The sequence below is a fragment of the Chanodichthys erythropterus genome, chromosome 24 (genome assembly GCF_024489055.1).
Source record: "Chanodichthys erythropterus isolate Z2021 chromosome 24, ASM2448905v1, whole genome shotgun sequence".
Classification (NCBI taxonomy): Eukaryota; Metazoa; Chordata; class Actinopteri; order Cypriniformes; family Xenocyprididae; genus Chanodichthys; species Chanodichthys erythropterus.
The window spans coordinates 7,022,604-7,048,850 of NC_090244.1; the positions used below are offsets into that span (position 1 = coordinate 7,022,604).

The 26,247-nt window shown below is 34.3% G+C and overlaps 1 protein-coding gene across 3 annotated transcripts; it reads right to left on the reverse strand.

Annotated features, from left to right (window-relative positions):
- Window positions 1–139: 139 nt before the first annotated feature.
- On the reverse strand, window positions 140–24,843 carry camk1db (calcium/calmodulin-dependent protein kinase 1Db). 3 transcript variants are annotated; one of them, XR_010893895.1, is made up of 12 exons: window positions 24,430–24,841; window positions 14,149–14,280; window positions 12,136–12,210; window positions 10,917–11,055; window positions 10,605–10,734; window positions 6,190–6,265; window positions 5,953–6,065; window positions 5,423–5,501; window positions 3,970–4,057; window positions 3,687–3,837; window positions 1,382–1,553; window positions 140–515 (listed from the first exon to the last, which is right to left on the reverse strand). XR_010893895.1 is itself a non-coding variant. In XM_067379291.1 (11 exons), exons 1-11 carry the CDS (start codon window positions 24,522–24,524, stop codon window positions 1,453–1,455), a joined length of 1,179 nt encoding a protein of 392 aa, XP_067235392.1. In that variant the 5' UTR covers window positions 24,525–24,840; the 3' UTR covers window positions 140–1,452. The 3 variants fall into 3 exon arrangements, 2 of the variants coding, with proteins under 2 accessions (XP_067235392.1, XP_067235393.1); XM_067379291.1 differs by having other exon boundaries at window positions 140–1,553; window positions 24,430–24,840; XM_067379292.1 differs by lacking the exon at window positions 140–515 and having other exon boundaries at window positions 1,464–1,582; window positions 24,430–24,843.
- Window positions 24,844–26,247: the final 1,404 nt, after the last annotated feature.

The following is a 26,247-nucleotide window of genomic DNA, read 5'->3' on the forward strand; positions in this document are numbered from 1 at the left end:
TAAAGTGTATAATTACGTTTATTAATACAAACAGTATTTGCAGTCTAAGCAATTATTTCATATTGTAAATCTTTGTAACAGTTCATTTTGGTAGAATAAAAGCTATCCAAATAAGTCTGAACAACAACAAAATTGTGTTATCTTTGTGTTTAATGGAAATTTGAAATCAACTCACCATACACTCACCAAAAACACTCATCACAGAACACATCTACTGAAAAGAAAACACTGCTTACATCATTTCTGCGACCTGAATGAAAGAACCAGCAAGTAGCTGCTAAATTCAGAGTGCTGGTATGAAAACCATGATGACATGCAAGATTTAGAGCAGAAACTGTTTGAATCTCTCACGGTCATATATCAGTGGGCACATCATATCAAAACAGCTTCAACTGGAAAACTGTGCTGTTTGCATCCGTACACTGGACGATGTGTGAAATTTTAGGCATTTTCGCTCCACTGAAACACAGCAAATACAAATGTCCTTCACTGAAGCTGGTACTTTTCATATAGATCTGTTACAAAACAAACACATTATGGGTCAAGCGTTCTTCAGTTTCATTAGTCACAATTAAAAGAATAAAATAATGATAACAGTTTACATTACAGTGTCTATATTCCAATTAATAATCATTTAAGTGATAATAACAACAAATACTTCAATTTCCACATAATATTACTACATAACAATCACTGCAATGTAAAGTGTGAACAAAATTATACCGTAAATGCCGAAAAGTCATATTAAAAAAGCAAAGCTTACAAAATAAATCCAAAACATACACAAAAAACTTTTTAAAAAGTGCTTTTTACCACCATTTTATATCTTTTGACACACAAATCACTCCAGAATATTTTCTCAATATTAACAAAATGTTGATAATATCATTAAACTGCCCATTTCCATTTCCATTTTTTTTTTTTTTTGCATCCTTCATTCACTCATTAATAAATGCCAGACGCATCCAGGACCGAATTTCAAGTTTATACGTACTGGATGGCAATAAACGTTTCAAGCCTCTAGTAACTACATCAACTTCTCTAAATTTAGACATTCTGTAAATCTCACATCCTTTATCATTTGGTTCTTCAAAACAGCAGCAGCTTGAAATACAGCAGCAAAAAGTTACAACAACTGTTTAATTAATGAATTTATCTGCACAACTTATTATCATCTATTACGACCCAAAGCGGATGTTCTTCAACTCAAGGTTCGTAATCTCCGTTCAACAGCCACATAAACGTTCAAGTCATGAGCTTTACTTGGTAAAACGGTCACCTTATATACACATGCCGCTATTTTTGAAACAGTCTCATGGTATAGAGCGGCACTGGCTTTCCAGAGAGGGAAACGTGTTTGACTGTGGACAATGGAAGTTACCGTTAAATAGAAGAAAACACGTTTTTCCACAAAGTGCAACAGTCACGTGAGCGGTCTCACAAGAAGTGATGTCATTTTGAGCCGGTGATGATGGTGGTGACCGTGGATGGCCGTGTGTGCCGCTCAGATGGTCCCGTCCTTGAAGAAGAGTTTGCCGCTTCCACGGACGAACCTAGACAAAGATAACACCCTCTTCAAGGGCTGTTCGACAACACGACATAATACAACAAAAAGCACATCACTGTGATGAGCAACTCGATAAAAGGTCGACAAAAGTCGTGTCAACACAACTATTGTGAGTTTCAGCTCAAGAAATATAAAGGCCCCGATATACTTTAAGTGAAATTGAAGAAAGACCTGATGTGATGTCCAGTGTTACCAACTATTTTCAATGGAAAATAGCAAAAGTCTTGTTGCTAGATTCCATCACATGCCAACTAACCATTTGCGCGGTTTTCGTTAAGCCAGCTTGGGCATTTCCGGTGAATGGTTATCTATCATTCTGTACTCGCTGTACATCGACACAAAACCATTAATGGTTGACTTTTTAATGCTGTGTTTATATTTTAATGCAGTTATCACACTTACCTAACTTGCCAATAAAACAGATTCATTGAATGCAATAAAGACGACGCTAATAGACAGCCAAACGCAACATTTTCCTAGCAATTCAAATGTTATTTTTAATGTGATGACCAAAAACATTATTTGTTCATCCTTCGGAGATTGTCCCTATTTGTAAAACTGAACATTTCAAGATCCAACATTTGATAGAAAACACTTTTATTTAAAAATAAAAAAGACATTAATTACCATTATAACCAGCAGATGGCAGCAGAGGAACATTTATTGGCTCATATTAGCCATTTCCTGTAATAGTTTTTCACTCAGTTTTGCTTTTGAATAAATATTAAACATTATAAAATCACTAGGTTTAAAAATACATTTTGTCAAGGTAAAGTATGAAATACTCACAAAATCTCATGAAAAACAATAACTTTTCTTGCGAATTAATTACACAGAAAGCGAGCACCGTGCTCTCCCTTTATAATCACTGAAGCTGTGAAAAAACTCACATTTTATTCAATGAATCTAACTAAAGTGCACAAAAAATCTTTAATTTACAGTTTGTTGATGCTTTTTTTTCGACACAAAAGTCAGTGAAAACTGATAGAAAACAAATTGAATTTTGCTGAGGAGGAACACTGACACACGTCTTTTTTTCATGTCGTCTTATGTTTGAATAACTAAATTAAAGGGTCAGTTCACCCAAAAATGAAAATTCTGTCATTTATTACTCACCCTCATGCCGTTACACCTATAAGACCTTAATCTTCGGAACACAAATTAAGATCAAATCTGCTGTTCGGAGCGCCAAAGTCACGTGATTTCAGCGGTTGGCAGTTTGACACGCGATCCGAATCATGATTCGACACACTGATTCATTTGTGCTCCGATGCTTCATGAAGCAGAGTTTTGAAATCGGCCATCACTAAATAAGTCGTTATTTTGTTTTTTTGGGGGCTCCAAAAATATTCTCGTCGCTTTATAATATTAATATTGAATCACTGTACTCACATGAACTGATTTAAATACGTTTTTAGTACCTTTATGGATCTTGGGAGAAGAAATGTCATTGCTACCAATGGAGGCCTCACGGAGCCATCAGATTTCAACTAAAATATCTTAATTTGTGTTCTGAAGATTAACGAAGGTCTTACGGGTGTGGAACGGCATGAGGGTGAGTAATGAATTACATTATTTTCATTTTTGGGTGAACTAACCCTTTAACGCTGGGCCTGACTATTTAGGTGCCTATATTCTGATTATAAACTAATACACTATTGATGGTGTTAAAGCTACCTCAGGATTGAAGACACCGACACACCAACAAGTGACATTTCACCGGAAGTTTTCCAGCTGGCGTATATTATTGCGGAAGTAAGTTGTAATTCTAATTTAAAGCGACATTGACACTGTCTTTCATGTTAAATACTGTAAAAGCTGCTTGCTTTAAAGCAATATTTTGTATAAAATGCTATATAAATAATCATGACTTGATTGGAGTGTCAAATTGCAGAGCTCGTATGAACATATGTTTTCGCACCGCTGGCATTTTTGTTGTGTGTTTATTTTGTTATTGAGAGAAAAGCGTGCAGCACATATTCACATCTCAAAGCTCTCATTAGTGTGAATATATCGCTGCAAGGGTATTTCAAACTTCTTTTTTTACTCCTAAAAGAAGAACGAAAAGATCTTCTCTGTGAGTATATCAGGGCCTTAAAGCACTGAGGTAACAACTTACAGTCATTGCGGTGGACTGAAGAAACATCAACTGATTGACTCTTCCCTGGCATGGATGTTGGATTCTGCTTCCTGTGTTGAGAGGAATCCATACTGCTGCCAAGCTGAAGACGCCTCATATGTCTGATCACTGCAGTAGCATTAAACGCTTGCTGTGAGGAGAGAAGAATTTAGAGAAAACAGAAATTTAAATCACGTTACATATAAAAGTGGTCAATCAATATGGGTTTTTCAATGAATGATTCCAAAGTGTGGAAGGAGGAGGAAAGGATGTGGTCACTTACTCGCCATTTTGCTTTCGCAAAGTTTTTCTTCATCTGTCGGCTGACTGATTCATGGATGTTCTTACAGAGCGCAGTATCACCAGCTATCCTGAAATCAGAGGAGAGTCAGTGGTTTGACTTCTTGTAGTATCATCTGGCATCCATGAGGAGGCAGAATCTTATGATATGTGACCATATATGAGTATAAACATGACTATATAATGTAAAAACAAAGATCTGTGCTCAATAACGTGAATGTAGTTACAGTGCAAGCAACGTAGTGTTGATATTCCTCAAAGACTTCATTTGAACTTTGTAGATAATTATATTATATTATATGTAATAAAATATCTACACTACAATTCAAAAGCTTGGGGTTGGTAAGATTTTTTAATGTTTTGAAAAACGTCTCTTATGCTCACCAAGGCTGCATTTATTTTTATCTAAAATACAGTAAAAACAGTAAAATTGTGAAATATTAAACAATAATTTCAAATAACTGTGTTCTATTTGAATATATTTTAAAATGCAATTTATTCCTGTGATGCAAAGCTAAATTTTCAGCATCGTTACTCCAGTCTTCAGTGTCACATGATCCATCAGAAATTAGTATACATGATATATTTTGCATAAGAGCCTATTTTTATACTATTACATAATTTTGCATTGTGACATTATTTTCATGACATTTAAGCAAATTTTCCCTGGTATTTTTGCATCATGGTGTAAACATGTAATTTTTATTCTGATTTTACAGAAAATAATGAGATTTATTAATAATGAAATTTAAAAGTAAAACATTTAAACAATATTGGACATTATGGAGACAGGGAAATATACTTAAAGGTGATAGAGAGGATTTTTTCATCGACTGAAAATCCAAAGACTGTTACTGAGTTTTTGAAATGAGCGCATGCGTAAGAAAACCCCCCCTCCTTCGAAGGAACGCCTCCCAAAACTCGTAAACACTCGTATTGGAACAGGAGTGTTTACCACCGGCATACGCTCTGTCGTGTTAGTGGATTCATTATGTCGGACTCACCACAGGTAACTCATAATCTGCAGTTGTTACTCCTGTCTCCTGACAAAAACATTGCATGCGGCGCCTGTGGAGTGTGGAAAGTTACCGGAGCGCACAGCCGCGCTCCTCTCTCACAAGGAACGTCACGGCAGTGATTGACAAGCCAGAGGGCCAATCGTTTACGCGATGATCGCGTAAAAGATTGGCTGATGTTTTTAAGGCCCTACCTCGTGCACAGATGATGTATATTAATATTATTCCTTTCAATGCACCTAATAAATAGTCTTTTATCAGTTAGTAAAGACAGTTTCAAGTAATATTGCAAAAATGTATAAAACAAAACATCCTCTTTAGCATGTTAATGTTATTAATAGACCGTGCGAGATTCACTCTTAAACCCGCAGCAACTAATATAACATCAGAACGGCAGTGAACACAATCCTGATCGCTCACCACGGATGCCGAAGAGCCTCATCACAACTGAACCTCTTTTCTGGATCTTTCTGCATCAGGTTACTAATGAAGTCTTTAGCTATGAAACAACACAAATGTGAAAAGAAAAAAACCTGAATCAGTTACACAAGGGCGCAGTTCTAATTGTGAAAAAATGACACCCTCCTACACTTCCCCAGACACCAGGGAACAGCTTGTGGTGTGGGTGTCGAGATGTTATTTTCAAACGAAGCTGAATCGCCTAGCGCCAGATAATGCTTTTCAACTGCTGATTTAAATCTGGCTGCAATACCTCAGTGATACTTTCGAAAAACCCTTATTAAAGTGTTGCTCTTGGGAAAAAAACTAAGTCGTGACTGTCAGTGACAAGTAAACACAAGTAACCCAAGTCATACTCAATGATGGCGTTTCAGTGGGTGGAAGATACAAAAGAAGGTGAAGAAGGGTGTCATTTTTCTCCAATACTAAGAACATAAGCTTGAAAAGAGTTTATATAATTAACTATAATATATGTTTCACTTCACACTTACCCGAATCAGAAATGTCGTCCCAGTACGGCGAGTCAAATTCATATTCTGCCTTCAGTATTTGCTCAAACAATTTGGAGTCGTTCTCGTCGTAAAACGGAGGATATCCACACAACCTGAGGAGGCAGAGGATTCAAAAGTGGTCTGTATTTTAACCTAATGCCCTCTTTTCTAAATAATGAATGTAACAATGGTTGGGAAAGCAGCAGTATGTTTCATATGGGGGGAAAAACTACTCACAAGATGTAAGCAATAACTCCGATAGACCAGCAGTCCACGGCTTTGCTGTAAGGCTTCTGTGCTAAAACCTCTGGAGCTGTTAAACATATGAGAAAATGAACTAAATGACACATTTACTTAAAGGGTTAGTTCACACAAAATTGAAAATTCTCACCCGTAAGTCCTTTGTTCACCTTCAGATCACAAATTAAGATATTTTTGATCAAATTCGAGAGCTGTCTGACTCCTCCATATATAATTATTACTTTCAAGGCCCAGAAAGGTACTAAAGACATCGATAAAAATGTGACTACAGTGAATTTTGTGAAGCGATGAGAATACTTTTTGTGCGCAAAAACAAAACAAAAATAATGACTTTATTCAACAATCTCTTCTGTGTCATTCTCCTACGCTGTTTACGTCCAGCGCTTCCAGGTTCTACGTCAGAAAGCCGACTCATTATTGGCTGGCTACTGCATCAGCATCACACGTATTTGTTGTGCTGCTCACGTTTCCAGCTTTGGTCAATACTGAGCCAGCATTTGGACGTAAAGACGGAAGCCTTCACTGTATTTAAGCATAATGACAGGGAAGAGATTGTTGAATAAAGTCATTATTTTTGTTTTGTTTTTGCACACAAAGTATTCTTGTCCCTTCATAAAATTAAGGTTGACCCACTGTAGTCACGTCGATTGTTTTAACGATGCCTTTCTGGACCTTGACAGTGGTAATTAAATTGCTGTCTATTGAAGAGTCATATACCTCTCGGATTTCATCAAAAATATCTTAATTTTTGTTCCGAAGATGAACGAAGGTCTTACGCGTGTGGAACGACATGAGGGTGAGTAATTAATGACAGAAATTTCATTTTTTGGGTGAACTAACCCTTTAAGTGTAAAATGTTTTTAAAGGATTGTTCACCCTAAAACAAATTTGATCATAATCACTCTTATGTCATTCCTTAACTGTATGTTTTCTAATCAGCTGTTTTAAACTGCTTTTATTGTGATTCCTTTTTGGACATGACAGACATGAGGGCTTTTCACACTTCTTCCTAGGTTATCTTGCTTCACGTTTTACACTGCTCATAATTTACCCCGGGTTAACAATTAATCCTGGGTATTCATATACTGACGTTTCACACTGTACTTTCCTAAACCCTGGGTTAACGTTCTTATTTGCCTATTTGCCGTGTCAATGTCATTGATTGGATAAACGCAGCACGCGACCTGTTTACATGTAGGCTAGCTCTAGCATTGCGCATCCTCGTATTGCCAACTGTACTATCGAGCGAGTTTGTACTGAATGGATCTTTTGGACTCTAAAGGTAAGAATGAAACGGTCTCTTCTTCGCTCAAATTGTCGCGTTTTCTGTCAGCATTTGACATTTTTCCTCTCAAACGCTGAACTGTTTATGCGCGGTGTTTCCGTGACCATCCAAAGTAGGCAAATATGAGCACGCGATTTGTTGTCTGTTGCTAAGAGTCTAGCTTTAACATTCTAACACCGCATCGTTCGTTTCACTGTACAAGTTTGGCACCGGTGCTAACCCTGCTCCGGAGCAGGCTTTCATAACCTCGCTTCTAAATTACAAGTGTGGATCTTTTCCTTTACCTGTGGTTAAAAGCAGTGTTTAGAACGACGATAACCCGGGGTTAAAGGGTTAGTTCACCCAAAAATTAAAATAATGTTATTTATTACTCACCCTCATGCCGTTCCTCACCCGTAAGACCTTCGTGCATCTTCAGAACACAAATTAAGATATTTTTGATGAAATCCTATGGCTCAGTGAGGCCTTCATAGCCAGCAATGACATTTCCTCTTTCAAGATCCATTATGGTACTAAAAACATATTTAAATCAGTTCATGTGAGTACAGTAGTTCAATATTAATATTATAAAGCGACAAGAATATTTTTGGTGCGGCAAAAAAAAAAAAAAAAAAAAACGACTTATACTGCTTCAGGAAGCTTCGGAGCATTATGAATCTTTTGTGTCAAATCAGCGGTTTGCAAATCAGCAAAAAAAAAAAAAAAAAAATCACTGATTCGAAACGCTGATTCATTATGTTCCAAAGTCGTTATTTTTGGGGTTTTTTTGGCGCACCAAAAATATTCTTGTCGCTTTATAATATTAATATTGAACCAATGTTCTCACATTAGAGCTTAGATTCTCTGCCCGAGCCCGGACTCGGCCCGACCCGACCCGCGGGCCGGGCCGATATTTCCCACCACCGTCCTTGGGCCGGGTCGGGCCGGGCCCTTGATAAAGCACGTCACGTGTCATGCGCAGCGTCTCTAGTCAATGCTCGTGTTTACACCAGCCGCGCCGCGGTGCGTTTGAGAAGCGTCCCTGAAGGGGCTCACTGCGCCGCTTCGCTAAAGATAGGCGCCTCGCCTATTTTTGACGCGCAGCTCAAATACAAAATAAAGTCAAAACAATCCTGTAAACTCCTGCTGATATTTCACATCACTACAATGACAGAAACTGAAGACAAAAGACATTTCTTTGTTTTTGTTGTCCATAACTGGAATTTTAAGTGTGTTAACTTCATCTGTATGGCTACAGCAAAATAAAGTATGGCATAGCAATAAACACAATCAAACCGGACAAATCTAGTGGTCTCGCGAATCCAGCCGCTTCGCTTCTGAAATGCTTCTGGTGTGAGTTGACACCGCTCAGAGGACGGAACAAAACCTTGTCGGAGCCATACGAATTAAATTAAAACAGGAGAATAATTTTGAGCAAGTCTGGAGGAAAATCAGAGGTATGGAAACATTTTAAACTAGTTTTAATAAACAAACAACGCAGTTTACATGCTTCTTCCTTGTCGTATTATTCATTAAGATAATAATTAATAAATTAACTTGATAAATGTTACAGATATGTTTACTATGCACAAACAAATGCTTTTCAACTTACATGTGCAAAATTCAGAATTAAATGAATGTGCTGCAATTTGTACAAAAAGAGAGTCCGTATTCTACGTGTTTTAGCCATTAAATAAGCACATTTAGTTTCACGTTTGTTAAGTTTTGTTTTGAAGAAAGATTTTCTTTAAAGTGAATTTCGATTCGTATAAATTGTATCTTAATTTTAATACATTTTTCATCATCCAATTACCTGGATTTAATACATAAAAAGCAATATAGCAGACAATGTAATTATGACATGGAGGCGCCGGCGTGCCGCGGTCACACACCTTTTGAAACTGTCACCGAATTTACAAATGCACATCTTGCTTGTTGCTCACACACATATTATGTTGAAATAACAAAATGTTGAAGTAACATTATTAATAATAATTAATCTTTAAGAATATTTGATTGAATGCTGAATGTTGAGCTTGTTCAATTTAATAAAATTAAAACTTTAATTATGATAATTAAAATAATTTAATATTGAGTGGCCAATTTTTGCTCATTTATTAATAGTATTTATATAATTTATATAACTGCGCAGCTCCCCCCTGTAGCCTAAATGATCTAGCGCAGCAACACCTGCGTTAAAAAATAAAAATAAAAATCTGGCGCCGCCCCTGGTTATAACGGCCCACATATTAAAAATGGTCGGGTTTAAATCGGGCTCGGGCTCATAATTACAGTGGACGTGTCGGGCCGGGCCGGGCTCGGACACAACGTGCTCGGGCTCGGGTAGGGTCGGGCTTGATTTGTTGGGCCCGATCTAAGCTCTAACTCACATTAACTGATTTAAATATGTTTTTAGTATTTTTATGGATCTTGAGAGAGGAAATGTCATTGCTGGCTATGCATGCCTCAAAAATATCTCAATTTGTGTTCTGAAGATGAATGAAGGTCTTACGGGTGTGGAACGGCATAAGGGTGAGTAATAAATTACATTATTTTCATTTTTGGGTGAACTAACCCTTTAAGCGCAGTGTCGAAAGCCCAATGGTCACCTATAGTCTACAATTTGTATTTTTTCAAAATGTCTTCTTTGTGTTTCACCAGAAGAAAATGGAAATGGATAGTATGAATATGGAAACAATTAAATTAAATTCACATTTATTTGTATAGCGCTTTTCACGATACATATCGTTTCAAAGCAGCTTTACAGAGAAACAACAGCAAATGGATTTGATACACATGAAGGTGAGTAAATGATGACCGAATTTTTTTTTTTTTGGATGAACTTTTTTGCTAAAGTACACTGTAAAAAAATATATAGTAGCAACATTCTAGGTTTTACAGATTTTTTTGTTGTTGTTGTTTTGTTTGTTTTTTTTTTTACAGAAAAACATATTTTATTAACTGTAATGATGTTAATATACTGTACCAAATTACTAAAAACATTTTTTTTTTTATAACACACTTGACTTGAATATCAATAGATGGTGTCATATACAAAACACCATCTTGGTAACATATGACACTATAAACAGATTCACATGGATATTTAGTGGATTGAAAGCCCTACCCACGTATCCGGGCGTCCCACAGGCTGTTGACATGATGTCATTGGCTGCGCCCTCCATCTTGGACAGCCCAAAATCACTTATCATAATCTTGGATTCTTCATGTGGGTTATAATACAGCAGATTCTCAGGCTGTCAGGAGATGAGAGTGAGGGTGATTAGGTTAAAAAGTCATAGAGAATTATTTACTTGTTTCTACTGAAGTGACCTTTCACGTCTTATTTTCCAGCTTCCTATGTACTGCGATGAAACTGAAAGTCTACGTATATCGATTTGTTTTGGTGTGAAGGAAATCAGTCAAGGGAAATCATCACCTTCAGGTCTCGGTGGACTATCCCCAGTGAATGCAGGTAGTTCACTGCATCCAGAACCTGTTTGATTAACGCACTTGCATCCTGTTCTGTGTAGAAGCCCCTCTCCACAATACGATCAAACAACTCCCCACCGGACACACTGAAAAATACAAGAAATCTGTTTTTTAAAGGTTTATAGTTATTCAGAAGTGTCAAACTTACATACAGGTATATATAGACACTACTGGTAAAAGGTTTGGGTTCGGTAAGAGTTTTAATTGCAATTGAAGTCTCTTATAGTCACCAATTTGATCCAAAATACAGTAAAAGCAGTAAAATTGCATTACATAATCACATTGGAAAGGTCACAGGGTGGAAGGTAGGGAAAAACTCATTTCATTTTTTCCTCCAACTTCAAAATTGTCCAACATTGTTGTTTTACCTTTTTTGTAAAGGGCATTTGACTTTGTAAACACTGGATCGGTACTTCCGCCTATGTCATTCGTGACCTTTCCAACATGATTGCGTAATGCGTGGCGCATCGCAGAGCTAGTGAGCATTTGTGGTTTAAAAGAATATAATTTTTTTTTTTTTTTTTTTTAAATGACCAATTATTTTGCTAGATAAGACCCTTATTCCTCGTCTGGGATCATGTAGAGATCTTTGAAGCTGCACTAAAACTGTAATTTGGACCTTCAACCTGTTGAACCCCACTGAAGTTTACTATATGGAGAAAAATTCTGGAATGTTTCCTCAAAAACCTTAATTGAAGAAAGAAAGATATAAACATCCTGGATGACATGGGGGTGTGTAAATTATCAGGAAGTTTTAATTCTGAAGTGAACTAATCCTTTAAGCTATAGAGATGGAGATTACGTTAATCATCTGTTGTTCGGATCAGTAAAATGATTTCAAACAAAAGCAGCAGGATTGGACGCAATTCAGAATAAGAATTGGCTCCCTTTCAAGTCATGAGATGGACGCGCCACAGGATGTTGAATTGGAATGTGAATTGGAATGACAGGAAGAGGAATTTTCTGGATTGCAATTAAAAGAAATGTATCAGTCACATACTGTATCAGATTTAGGCAAGAACAGATTACTTCTTAGTTTTTTTTTTTTTTTTTTAAGTTTTCCATCTTGCAAACTTGCTTCACATTGTTTGGCTCCATTTTAAAGACTTTGCAGATTTAGAGCATTAATTAGACACAAAGTGAAGTAGCACACAGATTTTACTCACAGTTCCATAATAAGATATAGATGACTGGGGCTCTCGTAAATATCTTCCAGTGCCACAATGTTCTCATGTTTGATCCTGAAGAGAACAGAAAAAATATTAGTTCATTTACAATGAAGCAGAGGCACACTTGGATTATGAAGGCTGTGTTTTGGATGGCTGATGTAGATTCCCATTACATGTTGCCTGTACACCATGAGCTGGGCTGATATATTGAGCTTTTCTGTTCATGCAGACAATGAAAAAAATAAATAATTAAAATAAATAAAACCTCTAGAGATTCCCAAATGTACAAGTTGCTAACAAGTTGCTAAACAACTGAAGTGCAATGCATTCATAATTAGCTGAAATTTCAGCAGCCATTACTTCAGTTTCACTGTCATATGATAAATAAAATAAAATAAAATTACATTAAATTAAATTAAATATAAAAATAGTAGTGCTTACAAAAGGACAAATGCATAAAATAAAAATAAAATAAAATAAATAAAAAATAGTAGTGCTTTAGACAGCCTACAAAGGGACAAACACATAAATAAAATAAAATAAAATAAATAAAAAATAGTAGTGCTTTTGACAGCCTACAAAGGGACAAAAGCATAAATATAATAATAAAATAAAATAAAAATAGTAGTGCTTTTGGCCGCCTACAAAGGGACAAAAGCATAAATAAAAAATAAAATAAAATAAAAATAGTAGTGCTTTTGACAGCCTACAAAGGGACAAAAGCATAAATATAATAATAAAATAAAATAAAATAAAAATAGTAGTGCTTTTGACAGCCTACAAAGGGACAAAAGCATAAATAAAAAATAAAATAAAATAAAAATAGTAGTGCTTTTGACAGCCTACAAAGGGACAAAAGCATAAATATAATAATAAAATAAAATAAAATAAAAATAGTAGTGCTTTTGACAGCCTACAAAGGGACAAAAGCATAAATATAATAATAAAATAAAATAAAAATAGTAGTGCTTTTGGCCGCCTACAAAGGGACAAAAGCATAAATAAAAAATAAAATAAAATAAAAATAGTAGTGCTTTTGACAGCCTACAAAGGGACAAAAGTATAAAATAAAATAAAATAAAAAAATAGTAGTGCTTTTGACAGCCTACAAAAGGACAAAAGTATAAATAAAAATAAAATAAAATGAAATAATGAAATTAAATAAAATAAAATAGTAGGGCTTTTGACAGCCCTACAAAGTGACAAAAACATAAAATAAAATATTTTGTTTAAAAGCATAAAATAAATAAAATAACATACTAGTAGTGCTTTTGACAGCCCTACAAAGTGACAACAGCATAAAATAAAATACATTTCTTCAGAGATCATCCTAATATGCAGATTTGCTGCTCAAGACACATTTCGCATTATTATCAATGTTGAAAACAGTTGTGTTGCTTAGTTTGCTGTGGAAACTATGATACATCTTTTCAGGATTCTTTGATGCATAGAAAGTTCAAAAGAGCAGCATTTATTTGAAATGGGAATCTTTTGTAACATTTTATAAATGTCTTTACTGTCACTTTGGATCAGTTGAATGAATCCTTGTGAATAGTCACATTCCAGTCACAGTATCATTCTGACCACTGTGAGAGGCTGCATCTGGAATCCAGCTGCATGCTGCAGAGTTTTTACTCGCCAACGTTTTGCCTTGCCTCTTTGCCTGAACGCCTTTTTACCATGACAACCGCGGACCTGTGCTCGGCCTCAACGTGCGGTGAATAGCGAGGTCTGCGGCGGAGGCCACATGAATCATTTGTACGGCCTTTTAAACGCTTCCGCTGCTTTTGAAAGGGACAGGTAGGAGTCAGTAAAGGTAGGAGGCTGTGAGGGGCGTGTCATAAAGGCTGAGTCATCTCCCGCTCGGAGGAGAAATGCTGAAACTCCCACTAACAGCTTCCTTTGAACTTTAGGTTTTTTCGTCAGTAGCTAGAGGAACTTCTGTGAAGCATGTAATGGGTGTTGGGTTTGTTATTTTAAGCCTTTTCTGGTAGCTTTTAGAATACTTACTTCCTCAGCACTGCAATCTCGTTTTCTATTCCACTCTCTTTTCCTCTTAGTGCTTTTTTTGGGATGCATTTCACAGCATACATATCTCCTGTGGCCTTCTCTTGGGCCAGGACCACCTCAGAAAACGCCCCACTGGAAAAAGCATTAAAAAAAAGTGAAATATAAAATAGTGGCCAGAGATTTTTGGAATACAGAGAAAGGACAGAGACTAAATATGGTGTTTAAAAGCTTAGCAGCACACAGTGGGGTCCAATAATCTGAAACCAGAATGAAAAAACAATAAAAATAAAATAAAATAAAATAAAAAGCCTACAAAGGGATAAAATAAAATTAAATTAAAAAATAAAATAGCAGTGCTTTAGACAGCCTACAAAGGGACAGAAGAATAAAATAAAATAAAATAATAAATAAAAATAGTAATGATTTAGACACCCAACAAAAGGACAGAAGAATAAAATAAAAATAAATAAATAAAAATGGTAGTGTTTTAGACAGCCTACAAAGGGACAGAAGAATAAAATACAATAAAATAAAATAAATAAAAATACAAATAGTAATGTTTTAGACAACCCACAAAGGGACAGAAGAATAAAATAAAATAAAATTAGTAATGCTTTAGATTGCCTACAAAGGGATAAAATAAAATAAAAAAATAAAATAAAAAAGCAGTGTTTTAGACAACCCACAAAGGGACAGAAGAATAAAATAAAATAATAATAAAAAATAAATAAATAAATAAAAATAGTAGTGTTTTAGACAACCTACAAAGGGACAGAAGAATAAAATAAAAATTAGTAATGCTTTAGACAGCATACAAAGGGATACAATAAAATAAATGAATATAATATAAAATAAAATAAAATAGTAGTGCTTTAGACAGCGTACAAAGGGACAGAATATTAAAATGAAATAAAAAAAATGTAGTGTTTTAGACAGCCTACACAGGGACAGAAGAATAAAATAAAAAAAAATAAAAAAGTAGTGCTTTTGATAGCCTACAAAGGGACAGCCAAATAAAATAATAAAACAGAGAAGAAAATTTTGACTTGGCCATTTTATGAGCATTTCAAATAGTAAGGACCACTTCAAATGTTTCACTAAATTTGTATATTTTCAAAACTGTGGTGCTCAAAAGCATAGCCAAACCTACAAATACACATCTCCTCTGATTCTTCAGGATGTTGTATCATATGCACTATGTGTAATCAGTTGGCCATTGTGGCTTGTAGCTAAGCCTTTATTGGTCACTGAAAATCCGCTCTAATCCTTCAGCACACACACACAGTCATTTACAAACACAGACACGAGCGCACATGGCAATTCGGAAAGCTTGGAACAAAAGGCCGTTCCTGAACCGTTTTATCAAAATATAGGGCTTGATGCTTTGCCAAAACAAAGCATTTGTCATCTGTTTCTTAAACTGTAAAGTTCATCTGCGATTGAAACGCAAACCCTTCAGGAGGCCAGAAATGCAGTGACTCATTGGCCGAGCGCCCAGCAGGTTGAGAACTTTGTAAGCTATGTGTTCATATGAGCGTGTGAGATTGCAGTGGGCACAGCGTTCATCTCTGCAAAGGATTAAACCAGAAGAAAAACAACAGCGTGTGGTTGGATCAAGTGCATTAAACAGATCAGATTTAACACGTATGTAATTCAGACATCTTTTACACGGCAACATTAATGGTGTTTTCAGGTGCAAAAGTCACTGACGCGGTGCTAAAGTTTTATGGATGGTTGCCAGAACGTTGATAGGCTGTTGTAAAGATGTTCAGAGTAGTTATAAGTGCGCTGCTTTGTGGTTGCTAGGGAGTTATGAGTGGTTGCTAGGTGCTTGCTAACTGGGCCAAGTCTGAACACAGCAAATTTGATTGTTTTGAAAAGTAATCAATACCTCTGAACAAATAAAATAAAATAAGTAGTGCTTTAGACAGCCTACAAAGGGAAAACAGCATCAAATAAATTAAAGTAAAATAATAAAATAAAAATAATTCAGGTGATTCAATTCAACAAACAGCACAAAAATATTAAACAACCCATAGTAAAATATATATATACAGTCAAACCAAAATGTATTCAGACACCTTGAACATTTCATTCATTATTAGTTTATTTATAGTTTATAGTTTAAAAAAAATGGTAATAAAATATGACAAGATCTCAGAGTTAAACTGTGTCTGAAAAAAATGATCTTAATTATGTCAGATAACACTTAAGCAAAACATGTTGAGGTGAAAGTGACTGAATAACTTTTGGTTCCAAATTTTTTATCAATTTTATACGGAAGAGGATTAGGGTCAAGCAATAATAAAAAAATAAAACCATCTCGAGATTAAAGTTGTTAAATTTCAAGAAAAAAGTTGAGATAAAATGTTGAATAAACTCATTAAATTACGAGAAAAATGTTGTTAAATTTCGAGAAAAAATTCGAGAGAAAATGTTGAGAATAAAGTCATTAAATTACGAGAAAAAAGTTGTTAAATTACGAGAAAAATTTTGTTAAATTTCGAGAAAAAAGTCGAGAAAATGTTGAGAATAAAGTCATTAAATTACGAGAAAAAAGTTGTTAAATTACGAGAACAAATTCGTTAAATTATGAAAAAAATGTCTCATTAATTTAATTACTTTTCTCGAAATTTAACGACATTTTTCTCATAATTCAACAAATTTGTTCTTGTAATTTAACAACTTTTTTCTCGTAATTTAATGACTTTATTCTCAACATTTTATCTCGACTTTTTTCTCGAAATTTAACGACATTTTTCTCATAATTTAACGAATTTGTTCTCGTAATTTAACGACTTTTTTCTCGTAATTTAATGACATTAACATTTTATCTCGACTTTTTTCTCAAAATTTAACGGCATTTTTCTCATAATTTAACGATTTTGTTCTTGTAATTTAACGACTTTTTTCTCGTAATTTAATGACTTCATTCTCAACATTTTATCTCGACATTTTTCTCTAAATTTAATTAAATTTTTCTCATAATTTAACAAATTTGTTCTCGTAATTTAACGACTTTTTTCTCGTAATTTAATGACTTTATTCTCAACATTTTATCTCGACTTTTTTCTCGAAATTTAACATTTTTCTCATAATTTAACGAATTTGTTCTCGTAATTTAACGACTTTTTTCTCGAATTTAATGACTTTATTCTCAACATTTCATCTCAACTTTTTTCTCGAAATTTAAAATTTTTCTCATAATTTAACAAATTTGTTCTAATAATTTAACGACTTTTTTCTCGTAATTTAATGACTTTATTCTCAACATTTCATCTCAACTTTTTTCTCGAAATTTAACATTTTTCTCATAATTTAACAAATTTGTTCTCGTAATTTAACGACTTTTTTCTCGTAATTTAATGACTTTATTCTCAACATTTTATCTAGACTTTTTTCTCGAAATGTAACATTTTTCTCATAATTTAACGAATTTGTTCTAATAATTTAACGACTTTTTTCTCGTAATTTAATGACTTTATTCTCAACATTTCATCTCAACTTTTTTCTCGAAATTTAACATTTTTCTCATAATTTAACAAATTTGTTCTCGTAATTTAATGACTTTTTTCTCATAATTTAATGACTTTATTCTCAACATTTTATCTCGACTTTTTTCTCGAAATTTAACGAGTTTTTCTCGAAATTTAACAAATTTAATCTCGAGATGGTTTTATTTTTTTATTATTGCTTGGCCCTAATCCTCTTCCATAATTTTACTGGTAGTCCACTGTATGAAGAATTTTTGGGTATAATATGTCACAGTTTACTTTATTTTGCAATCCTGACGTACATAAATGAACTATAATGTTCTGCACCCACTAGTAAAAATATACAAAACATATCAAAAATGTCTGAAAAATTTTTGGTTTGACTGATATATATATATATATATATATATATATATATATATATATATATATATATATATATATATATATATATATATATATATATATATATATATATAAACAATAATAAAACCCATTATTCAGATGATCAATATCCATCTAACTGATGGAGAGTGTAATAAAGTAGCTAATTCCATTTCCATTTTGTCCTAAAAGAAGCAGGTGTCAGTAAAGGAAATAATCAGTGTTCATTTAAAAACACGAGGTAAAGCCAAGAAAGCATGACCTTTAACCCACATCCATTGACCTTTATGTGCTTTGTATTCCTTGTTGTGCATCTGAAAAAATACATTATGCAAGCTTATGCAGTTAAAGTATGCATTTGTATACCCGTTACATCCCTAATTTGCATAGCATGAGGTCAACAAGGAACTAGTGATCATTTGTCATGACTCTGTGGTCCATGACCTCAATATTTTGCAGTAATGATAAATTTGTCATGCAAATGACAAAGAGTTTCATAAATATAAATACAGTAAATGGGATGTGGGTGTAATCGCATATTATGGGATGTGAGAGAACATCAGTTCAGAGTCTTGAAAAGGTGCCCCTATCATGTTTATAACTTTCATGTAGTGTGCAATATAGCTGTGTGTGAATGTAAAATCGTCACTTCCTGGGAAATTGCTGCAAAATATTTGTAAAAAAAATGGACAGTGATGATGGCTCAGGCATTTTATAGAATAATCATACCATCATTTTAGCAATGACATAATGAACGTAGGCGACCGTGACCTCAGGTGAATTCAGGAAAACTGGCACCTCCACTCAAGGCAACAGGATTAAAAGATCTAAAATTAAAATAATCTAAAATTAACGGATTAACACTACACTGATTGTATTTACTTATTTAGAAAAGCCAAAAGTGGCACAGATGGAGTTTAAACAATACGGACAGTGCAGTGTATTTGGAGGATCGGTGATTTTGTAGGTTGAGTCATTGTGTAGGAAAATCTGAGCTATTTCTGACAGTGCTGCATTGTGCATCCATCCACAAATAAATCCATGATTTCTAAGTATTTATTCATTTTTCTGGCCTGCTTTTGAAACATCTGTGTGCTGTTTTAAGTTTAGTGCCTCTGAAAACTGAGTCTGGAAAATCTTGTGTAAGGCGCATTAGTGAATCTGTTATGTCATCTTTAGGATGGGAAATCCTAGAGAGATAATCCAGGTAAAACGTGTTCTAGATTTATGTCTGTTCTTTAGCACACAACATCGCAACAGCTTTAAACATCCACTACCAAGTGGAATTATATTTTTATGTTCAAAAATGTTGGGGTTGTTACGTGTTTTTAATGTTTTTGAAAAAAGTCTCTTCTGCTCACCAAGGATGCATTAATACAGTAAAAACACTAATATTGTGAAATATTATTACAATTTAAAATGTAATTTATTTCTGTGATCAAAGCTGAATATTATGATTTGCTGCTCAAAAAACAGTGGGTTAACCTTAATGTTATGAAGCGATGAAAATACGTTTTGTGCGCAAACAAAAACCCCCGACTTTATTCAACAATCTCTTCTCTTCCCTGTCTTCTCTTATCCTTAGTTGCCGCAGTAAGCACAGTGAAGGCTTCCGTGTTTACGTCAGAATGCTGGCTCAGTATTGGCCAAAGATGATCATGTGATCAGCATGACACGTGTGTGATGCTGACACAGGAGCCGGCCAATAATGAGTCAGCATTATTATGTAGAACCTGGAAGTGCTGGATGTAAACAATGTATGAGAATGACACCGAAGAGAAGATATTGTTGAATAAAGATATTTTTGTTTTGTTTTTGCGCACAAAGTATTCTCATCGCTTCATAACATTAAGGTTGAACTACTGCAGTCACGTCGACTTTTTTAACAATGTCTTTAGTAACTTTCTGGACCTTGAAAGTGGTGGTTATATTGCTGTCTGTGGACGAGAACATACCTCTTGGATTTCATCAAAAATATCTTAATTTGTGTTCTGAAGATGAACAGGTGTGGAACGACATGAGGGAGAGTAATTAATGACAGAATGTTGGGGTGAACTAACCCTTTAAAAGCATTTTTTTTTTTAATAAAATTTATTTTGTAACAATGTACATGTCTTTACTGTCACTTATGATCAATTTAATTCATCCTTGCTGTATAAAAATTATTATAAAATAATAAATATAATTTTAGCTTAAGAAATGTATTAATAGGCACAAAACTATGCTTTGCATCAAAATCTTTTTAAGATCATGAGAAACAAATTTACTGAAGTGTGTCCAAATATTTGGAGGCACAATTCAGGGTTCTTCAACCAGACTAATGGAGACCCAATGTCCTGCAGAAGTTTAAGGTACCTTTACATGAAAACGATATGGAAGAGGATTTGGGCCAAGCAATAATGAAAAAATAAAACCATCTCGAGATTAAAGTTGTTAAATTTCGAGAAAAATTTCGTTAAATTTCGAGAAAAAAGTCGAAATAAAATGTTGAGAATAAACTGATTAAATTACGAGAAAAAAACCCGTTAAATTTCGAGAAAAAAGTTGAAATAAAATGTTGAGAATAAACTCATTAAATTATGAGAAAAAAGTCTAAATAAAATGTTGAGAATAAACGTATTAAATTACGAGAAAAAAGTCGTTAGATTATGAGAACAAATTCGTAATTTAACAAATTTTTCTTGTAATTTAACAACTTTTTTCTCATAATTTAATAAGTTTATTCTCAACTTTTTATCTTGACTTTTTTTCTCGAATTTTAACGAATTTGTTCTCATAATGTAACAACTTTTTTCTTGTAATTTAATGACTTTATTCTTAACATTTTATCTTGACTTTTTTCCTGTAATTTAACGAATTTGTTCTCATAATGTAACAACTTTTTTCTCATAATTTAACGAATTTGTTCTCATAATGTAACAACTTTTTTCTCGTAATTTAATGACTTTATTCTCAACATTTTATCTCGACCTTTTTCTCAAAATTTAACAACTTTTTTTTCGTAATTTAATGACTTTATTCTCAACATTTTATCTCGACTTTTTTCTCGAAATTTAACAACTTTAATCTCGAGATGGTTTTATTTTTTTTTATTATTGCTTGGCCCTAATCCTCTTACGTATAACGATGTACTAAAAATGGAAAACTTTTTAATTTGTGTTTTTGAAAAGTTTCACATACAGATGACAACGTTGTCAAAACGATCCTTGTTCACACAGATCCACGAAAACGACTAAAAACCCTGTATTATGCATGCCAGGCCAGTAGGTGGCGATGTCACTTTGTAAAGAAACAAATTACACATGCCCATGACGTCACCGTTTTCACAAATTTGTGTTCTTACAGTTTACACTGAGACAATAACAGTATCATTTTCAAAAGTTTGCATTTTAAGGCATCCAAAACGTATAAATGAACGGCCAAAACACATTATGGTGTCGTGTAAACGCTTCCTTAGTTTCAACCTGCTCCAACACATTTGCTTCAAATTCTGAAGTGATCCTGAAGACCTTGATTAGAAGGTTCAGGTGTGTTTGATGTTTACACGACACTGATGAACTAAAAACTGAAGTTTTTCCTTTGGGTTTTTTTCACGCACAGACAACAACGTTGTCAAATTGATCTCCGTTCACAAGGATCCGTGAAGACTGAACTAAACCTGTAATATGCATGCGTGGGACTTCACCGTTTTCACAAACTTGTGTTTTTGTAGATGATAATGGTATCATTTTCAAAAACTTGCACTATGAAACACGTTTCTTACATTTTCAGTCCCCCAAAATGCTGTTGTCATGTAAATGAACGGACAAAACGCATAAAAAGTTTTCGTTTTTTAACGGTGTCATGTAAACAGCCCCTGGAGCTGAACCCTGCAGTAAGTGGGTCTCCAGGAGCAGATTTGAAGACCCGTGGTGTAATAAATGCTGTGGATAATGAATTATGGTCATTACATTATCATCATCATCATCATCATCATCTTTAAAATGAGAAGAACACAAAGCACTGACATCATCCATCCAACATTAGAACGACTTTAAAAGCTCTTCTGCCATGGTGTTTGAACAACACAATAAAAACAATCATAATCTGGACACACGAAGAGCGAGAGAGAGAGACTTGAGAAAGAGAAAGAGAAGAAAGCCTGGATATGGCATAATCTTAATAAGAGCCTTTCCCCTCTTCTGCAGTCATATAATCCACAGTCAATACTTCAAAGCGATGGGGGTGGGGGGTGCTGAACCTCAAATGACATGCAGTCAAACAGTCAGATTAAAACGATCATCACACATGTGCACACACCACTGAGATTCCTGCGGTCGGACCGCTGAGATCTAACAGTGTATCACAGTCTGGGACATGGCGGCTTCGCTATGAATTGTAAAACTATTGTAACTGGTGTAACAGTTGCAGCTTCTATACAAACGAAACATTTACATGTTGGGATCGGCCTGTTTCCACTAAAGCCTCTAGTAAATCCTTTTTAAAGAGTCTTTTGGTGTGCTGTGGTAAAAATCTTATGTAATACATATACTGTGTTATAATACTGTGTTATAACGTCTGTTCATGACCTGACCAACCTCAGCTGACTTATACACACAAAGATATAATACACACTCTTCAGATGTTTGGAAAAGGCAGTGAAATTAAAGTGAAATAAAATAAACATTAAAATAAAATATACAAAATAAAATATGAAAAATATAATAAGTGAAATAATATAATAATAAACAAAAAAATGTATTATAAAAATATAATAAAAAATAAAATATAAAAAATAATAAAATAAACCTAAATGAAATAAAGTATATAAAATAAAATATAAAAAATAATACAAATAAAAGAAAATACAATAAAATAAAAAATAAAATAAAATATGAAAAATATAAAAAATAAAATAAAATATCTAATATAATAAAAAATAAAATATAATAAAAAATAAAATAAATAATTAAAAAATATATAAAATAAAATGTTAAAACAAAATAAATAAATAAAATATAAAACAAAATAAAATATAAAAAATAAATAATTAAAATAAAATAAAATATAAAAAAAATGAATTAAAATGTTAAAACAAACTAAATAAATAAATAAATAAAATATAATAATAATTTATGTCTGGCCTGACCAAGCTCATCTGCATTATTCATGATTCTGTCTTCAGATTTTAAGATCTACATTGTTCTAACTCAAAAGACTATGAGCACAGATAGACTGAAATCGATTTCTGAAAAAGTGTATCAGAAATTAAGCGTAGTTCATTTTACAGTTGTGGTGAACGTGTCAGCTAAAGGACCATCACAGTTTACAGCAAAAAATAAAATAAAATGAATTATGAAAAACACAAATGGTGAAAGATGAAAAATGTTTTCTCTCTCTCTCTAAGGGACATGAAAATACCTGTCCTGTTTTTGGTCCCTGCACACCATATATAAATAGACATTTCCTGGTCTATTTCAAGGCATTACTGGGGAAAACCCAGTGAACCTGTATACTTCAGTGCTGCTACAACAGAAGAGGAATTCGGAAACAGTTGTTCATGTCAACATAAAGCCATGTTGCCGGATGTGGGATATTAAAACTGACAGAAGAAGGTCTGCACATTAAAACCCGCTATGCCAAGTGGGTTAAGTATGGATTTAAAGTGCATATTATGCATTGATACAGACCATATTACACAAACCAAAACATCTGATTGATTATCTGATCCACATCTGAAGGGAATATTGGCATTCAACTATGTCTCAGTGACAGGGTTGACAGTTTTATACTCTCAAGGTCATATTACTATAAAGTGTTTATTAGAAGAAGGTTTTAATGCTGACGTTTCGAAGAAAAAAAAATCACAGTAACAGGGCTGACTGAAAAACCCTAAAATGTAAGACAGTGATAAAAGTAGTACTTTTCCATTCAAACATTATGATTTCATGACATTTTTATTTTATTTGCTGAAGTACATTTAATATTAATAATAATTTTACGATGGTAACAAGGTTGACTCCTAATTTCTTTGCACATGGTATAATCGATTTTAATACAACCTTTCAACTAACATCTGACTAACACAAGTGTATAAAAACGGAAATACTAGCTTTTATTTCCATATATTTACATGCATATGCAAATTGGGGTCCTGTTGTTGACACATATATTCACGAGGGACAAAAAAACCCCGCAACATTTTCGTGATTCAGTCAGCCAGAAAAACAAGCTTTCACTTTTTAACCATTTATAACCCATGGGTAAATGGCATGCAGTAAATACGTGTGTAATGGGATGTTAAAGTATTTCTTTAACATCTGAATATTCGCACAGAAACTTTGAGAAGAAAAACTGATGGACTCTCTAATATGCAGATTTCAAAACCCGTCATTCACAATGTCAAAGCATCATTCATACTCACGTCCCGAGGATTTCCTTAAACTCAAATATCTTCCTGATGTCATCCACTTGCTTTTTCCATGATCCATTCACAGATTCCTCGCTTCCCCTGGCCATGGTGGTTCCAGGGAGCGCGCTGCCTCCGAATAACCTTCTTAACGCGTCAATCTTTCCAGCCTTACAGGAAACACTAACAGATAAAGACGCGAACGCGAGTATCGGTCTCTGTGACTATCTGACCGACTTTAATCGTTGCCCGCGTTCCGTTTCATGCCGCCCGGTACCGCCAACAGAGCGAGGACTGACCGACTAATCCAATCGCGCGAACTCACCGCGGATCCCGCCTCACTGACTCACCGCGACGAGGAGCTGAACCAACAGAACGGCTAGCGTGCGCGCGCAAATGCGTTATTCTGTATTCTTCAGGTATTGCAAAGTATGGCTGTTGTAACGCACCGGTTGACAAATGATGCAACTGTTGCCCGGTAAATAACCGGTGAGCCCGTGTGAAGGATGACAGCAGACGGCTGAACTGACTGCGTCAGGAACAGTACACCTGCTGCATGTAGATACTGCATTCATTACTAGCCATCCAAACCCAGTGTAGTGAGGAGGAAAGCACTTTTCACACTAAAAACGCCCTATTACCTCTAAAAGAGGTCATTTAGTACAGATTATCAGAATATTACTTAAGGGAAGACACCACAGGTGAATACACTGAAAAATAAAGGGGATTTCAGCAGTGACGCCATTGAAAAAAACAAAAAAAAAAGCAAACACATTTTTGGTTCCCCAAAGATCCTTCAGTGACATTTTTCTTAGTGAAGAACATTTTAATAATCTAAATAACCTATTTTCATTATAAAAAAAAACCTTTGTGAGATGGAAAGGTTACATTGATGTTAAAGATTCTTCATGGAACCAATAAATCGATGCCAATACCTTTTTTTATCAAGAGTATAGGGTAAATATTTTCGTACAGTTGATCTCAGTACTGTTGTATTACAGGTGTTCTGAAATGGTATGTTTATATATGCATATGATGCACTGTGTGATTAAATACGCACTAATTTGCTTTCATTTTCAGAAAAGAAACTTGAACATTGGATTTTTTTTTTTTTTAAATAAACTTTTTCCAGGTAACAATTTCTGGACATTTTCAGAATTTCAGACATTCACTGTAATTCATTTGAATTGTTTGATTAGGAGTGAATGTGAATCCTAAAGACAGACAAACAGGTTTAATTATTATCTTTGCCTTATGAAAATGGGTAAATGACGTGACGGGTCATTTTTTTTTTGTCCAAAGGCCTTAATAATAATAAAAAACAAAGATATGACATCCAAAGTATGTAAAGTAGTACAACTAGATCTCTTTTATTGAATCCAAAAGATTTTAATTATATTTTGTTACATATAAAGTAGGGCTGCACGATTAATCGCATGCTATTCTCACGCGCATTTCGTCAGTAAAGCCGGTTCCCTGATTACCGCTAAATCACAATCACCTGCTTTCAAATGGAGCGCCATTTAATAGACTGAGCCGTAGATCACTGAAAAGCCACGCAATATCGCGTTCATATCGCAGATGAATCGCCTGCGATAATGAACGCGATATTGCGTGGCTTTTCAGTGATCTACGGCTCAGTCTATTAAATGCCGCTCCATTTGAAAGCAGGTGATTGTGATTTAGCGGTAATCAGGGAACCGGCTTTACTGACGAAATGCGCGTGAGAATAGCATGCGATTAATCGTGCAGCCCTAATATAAAGGTATTTTAAAGATTTTGAAGAGTCAAAAGGTCATTCGGTTTAACCGTCCAAAGGCCAATACAGCCATT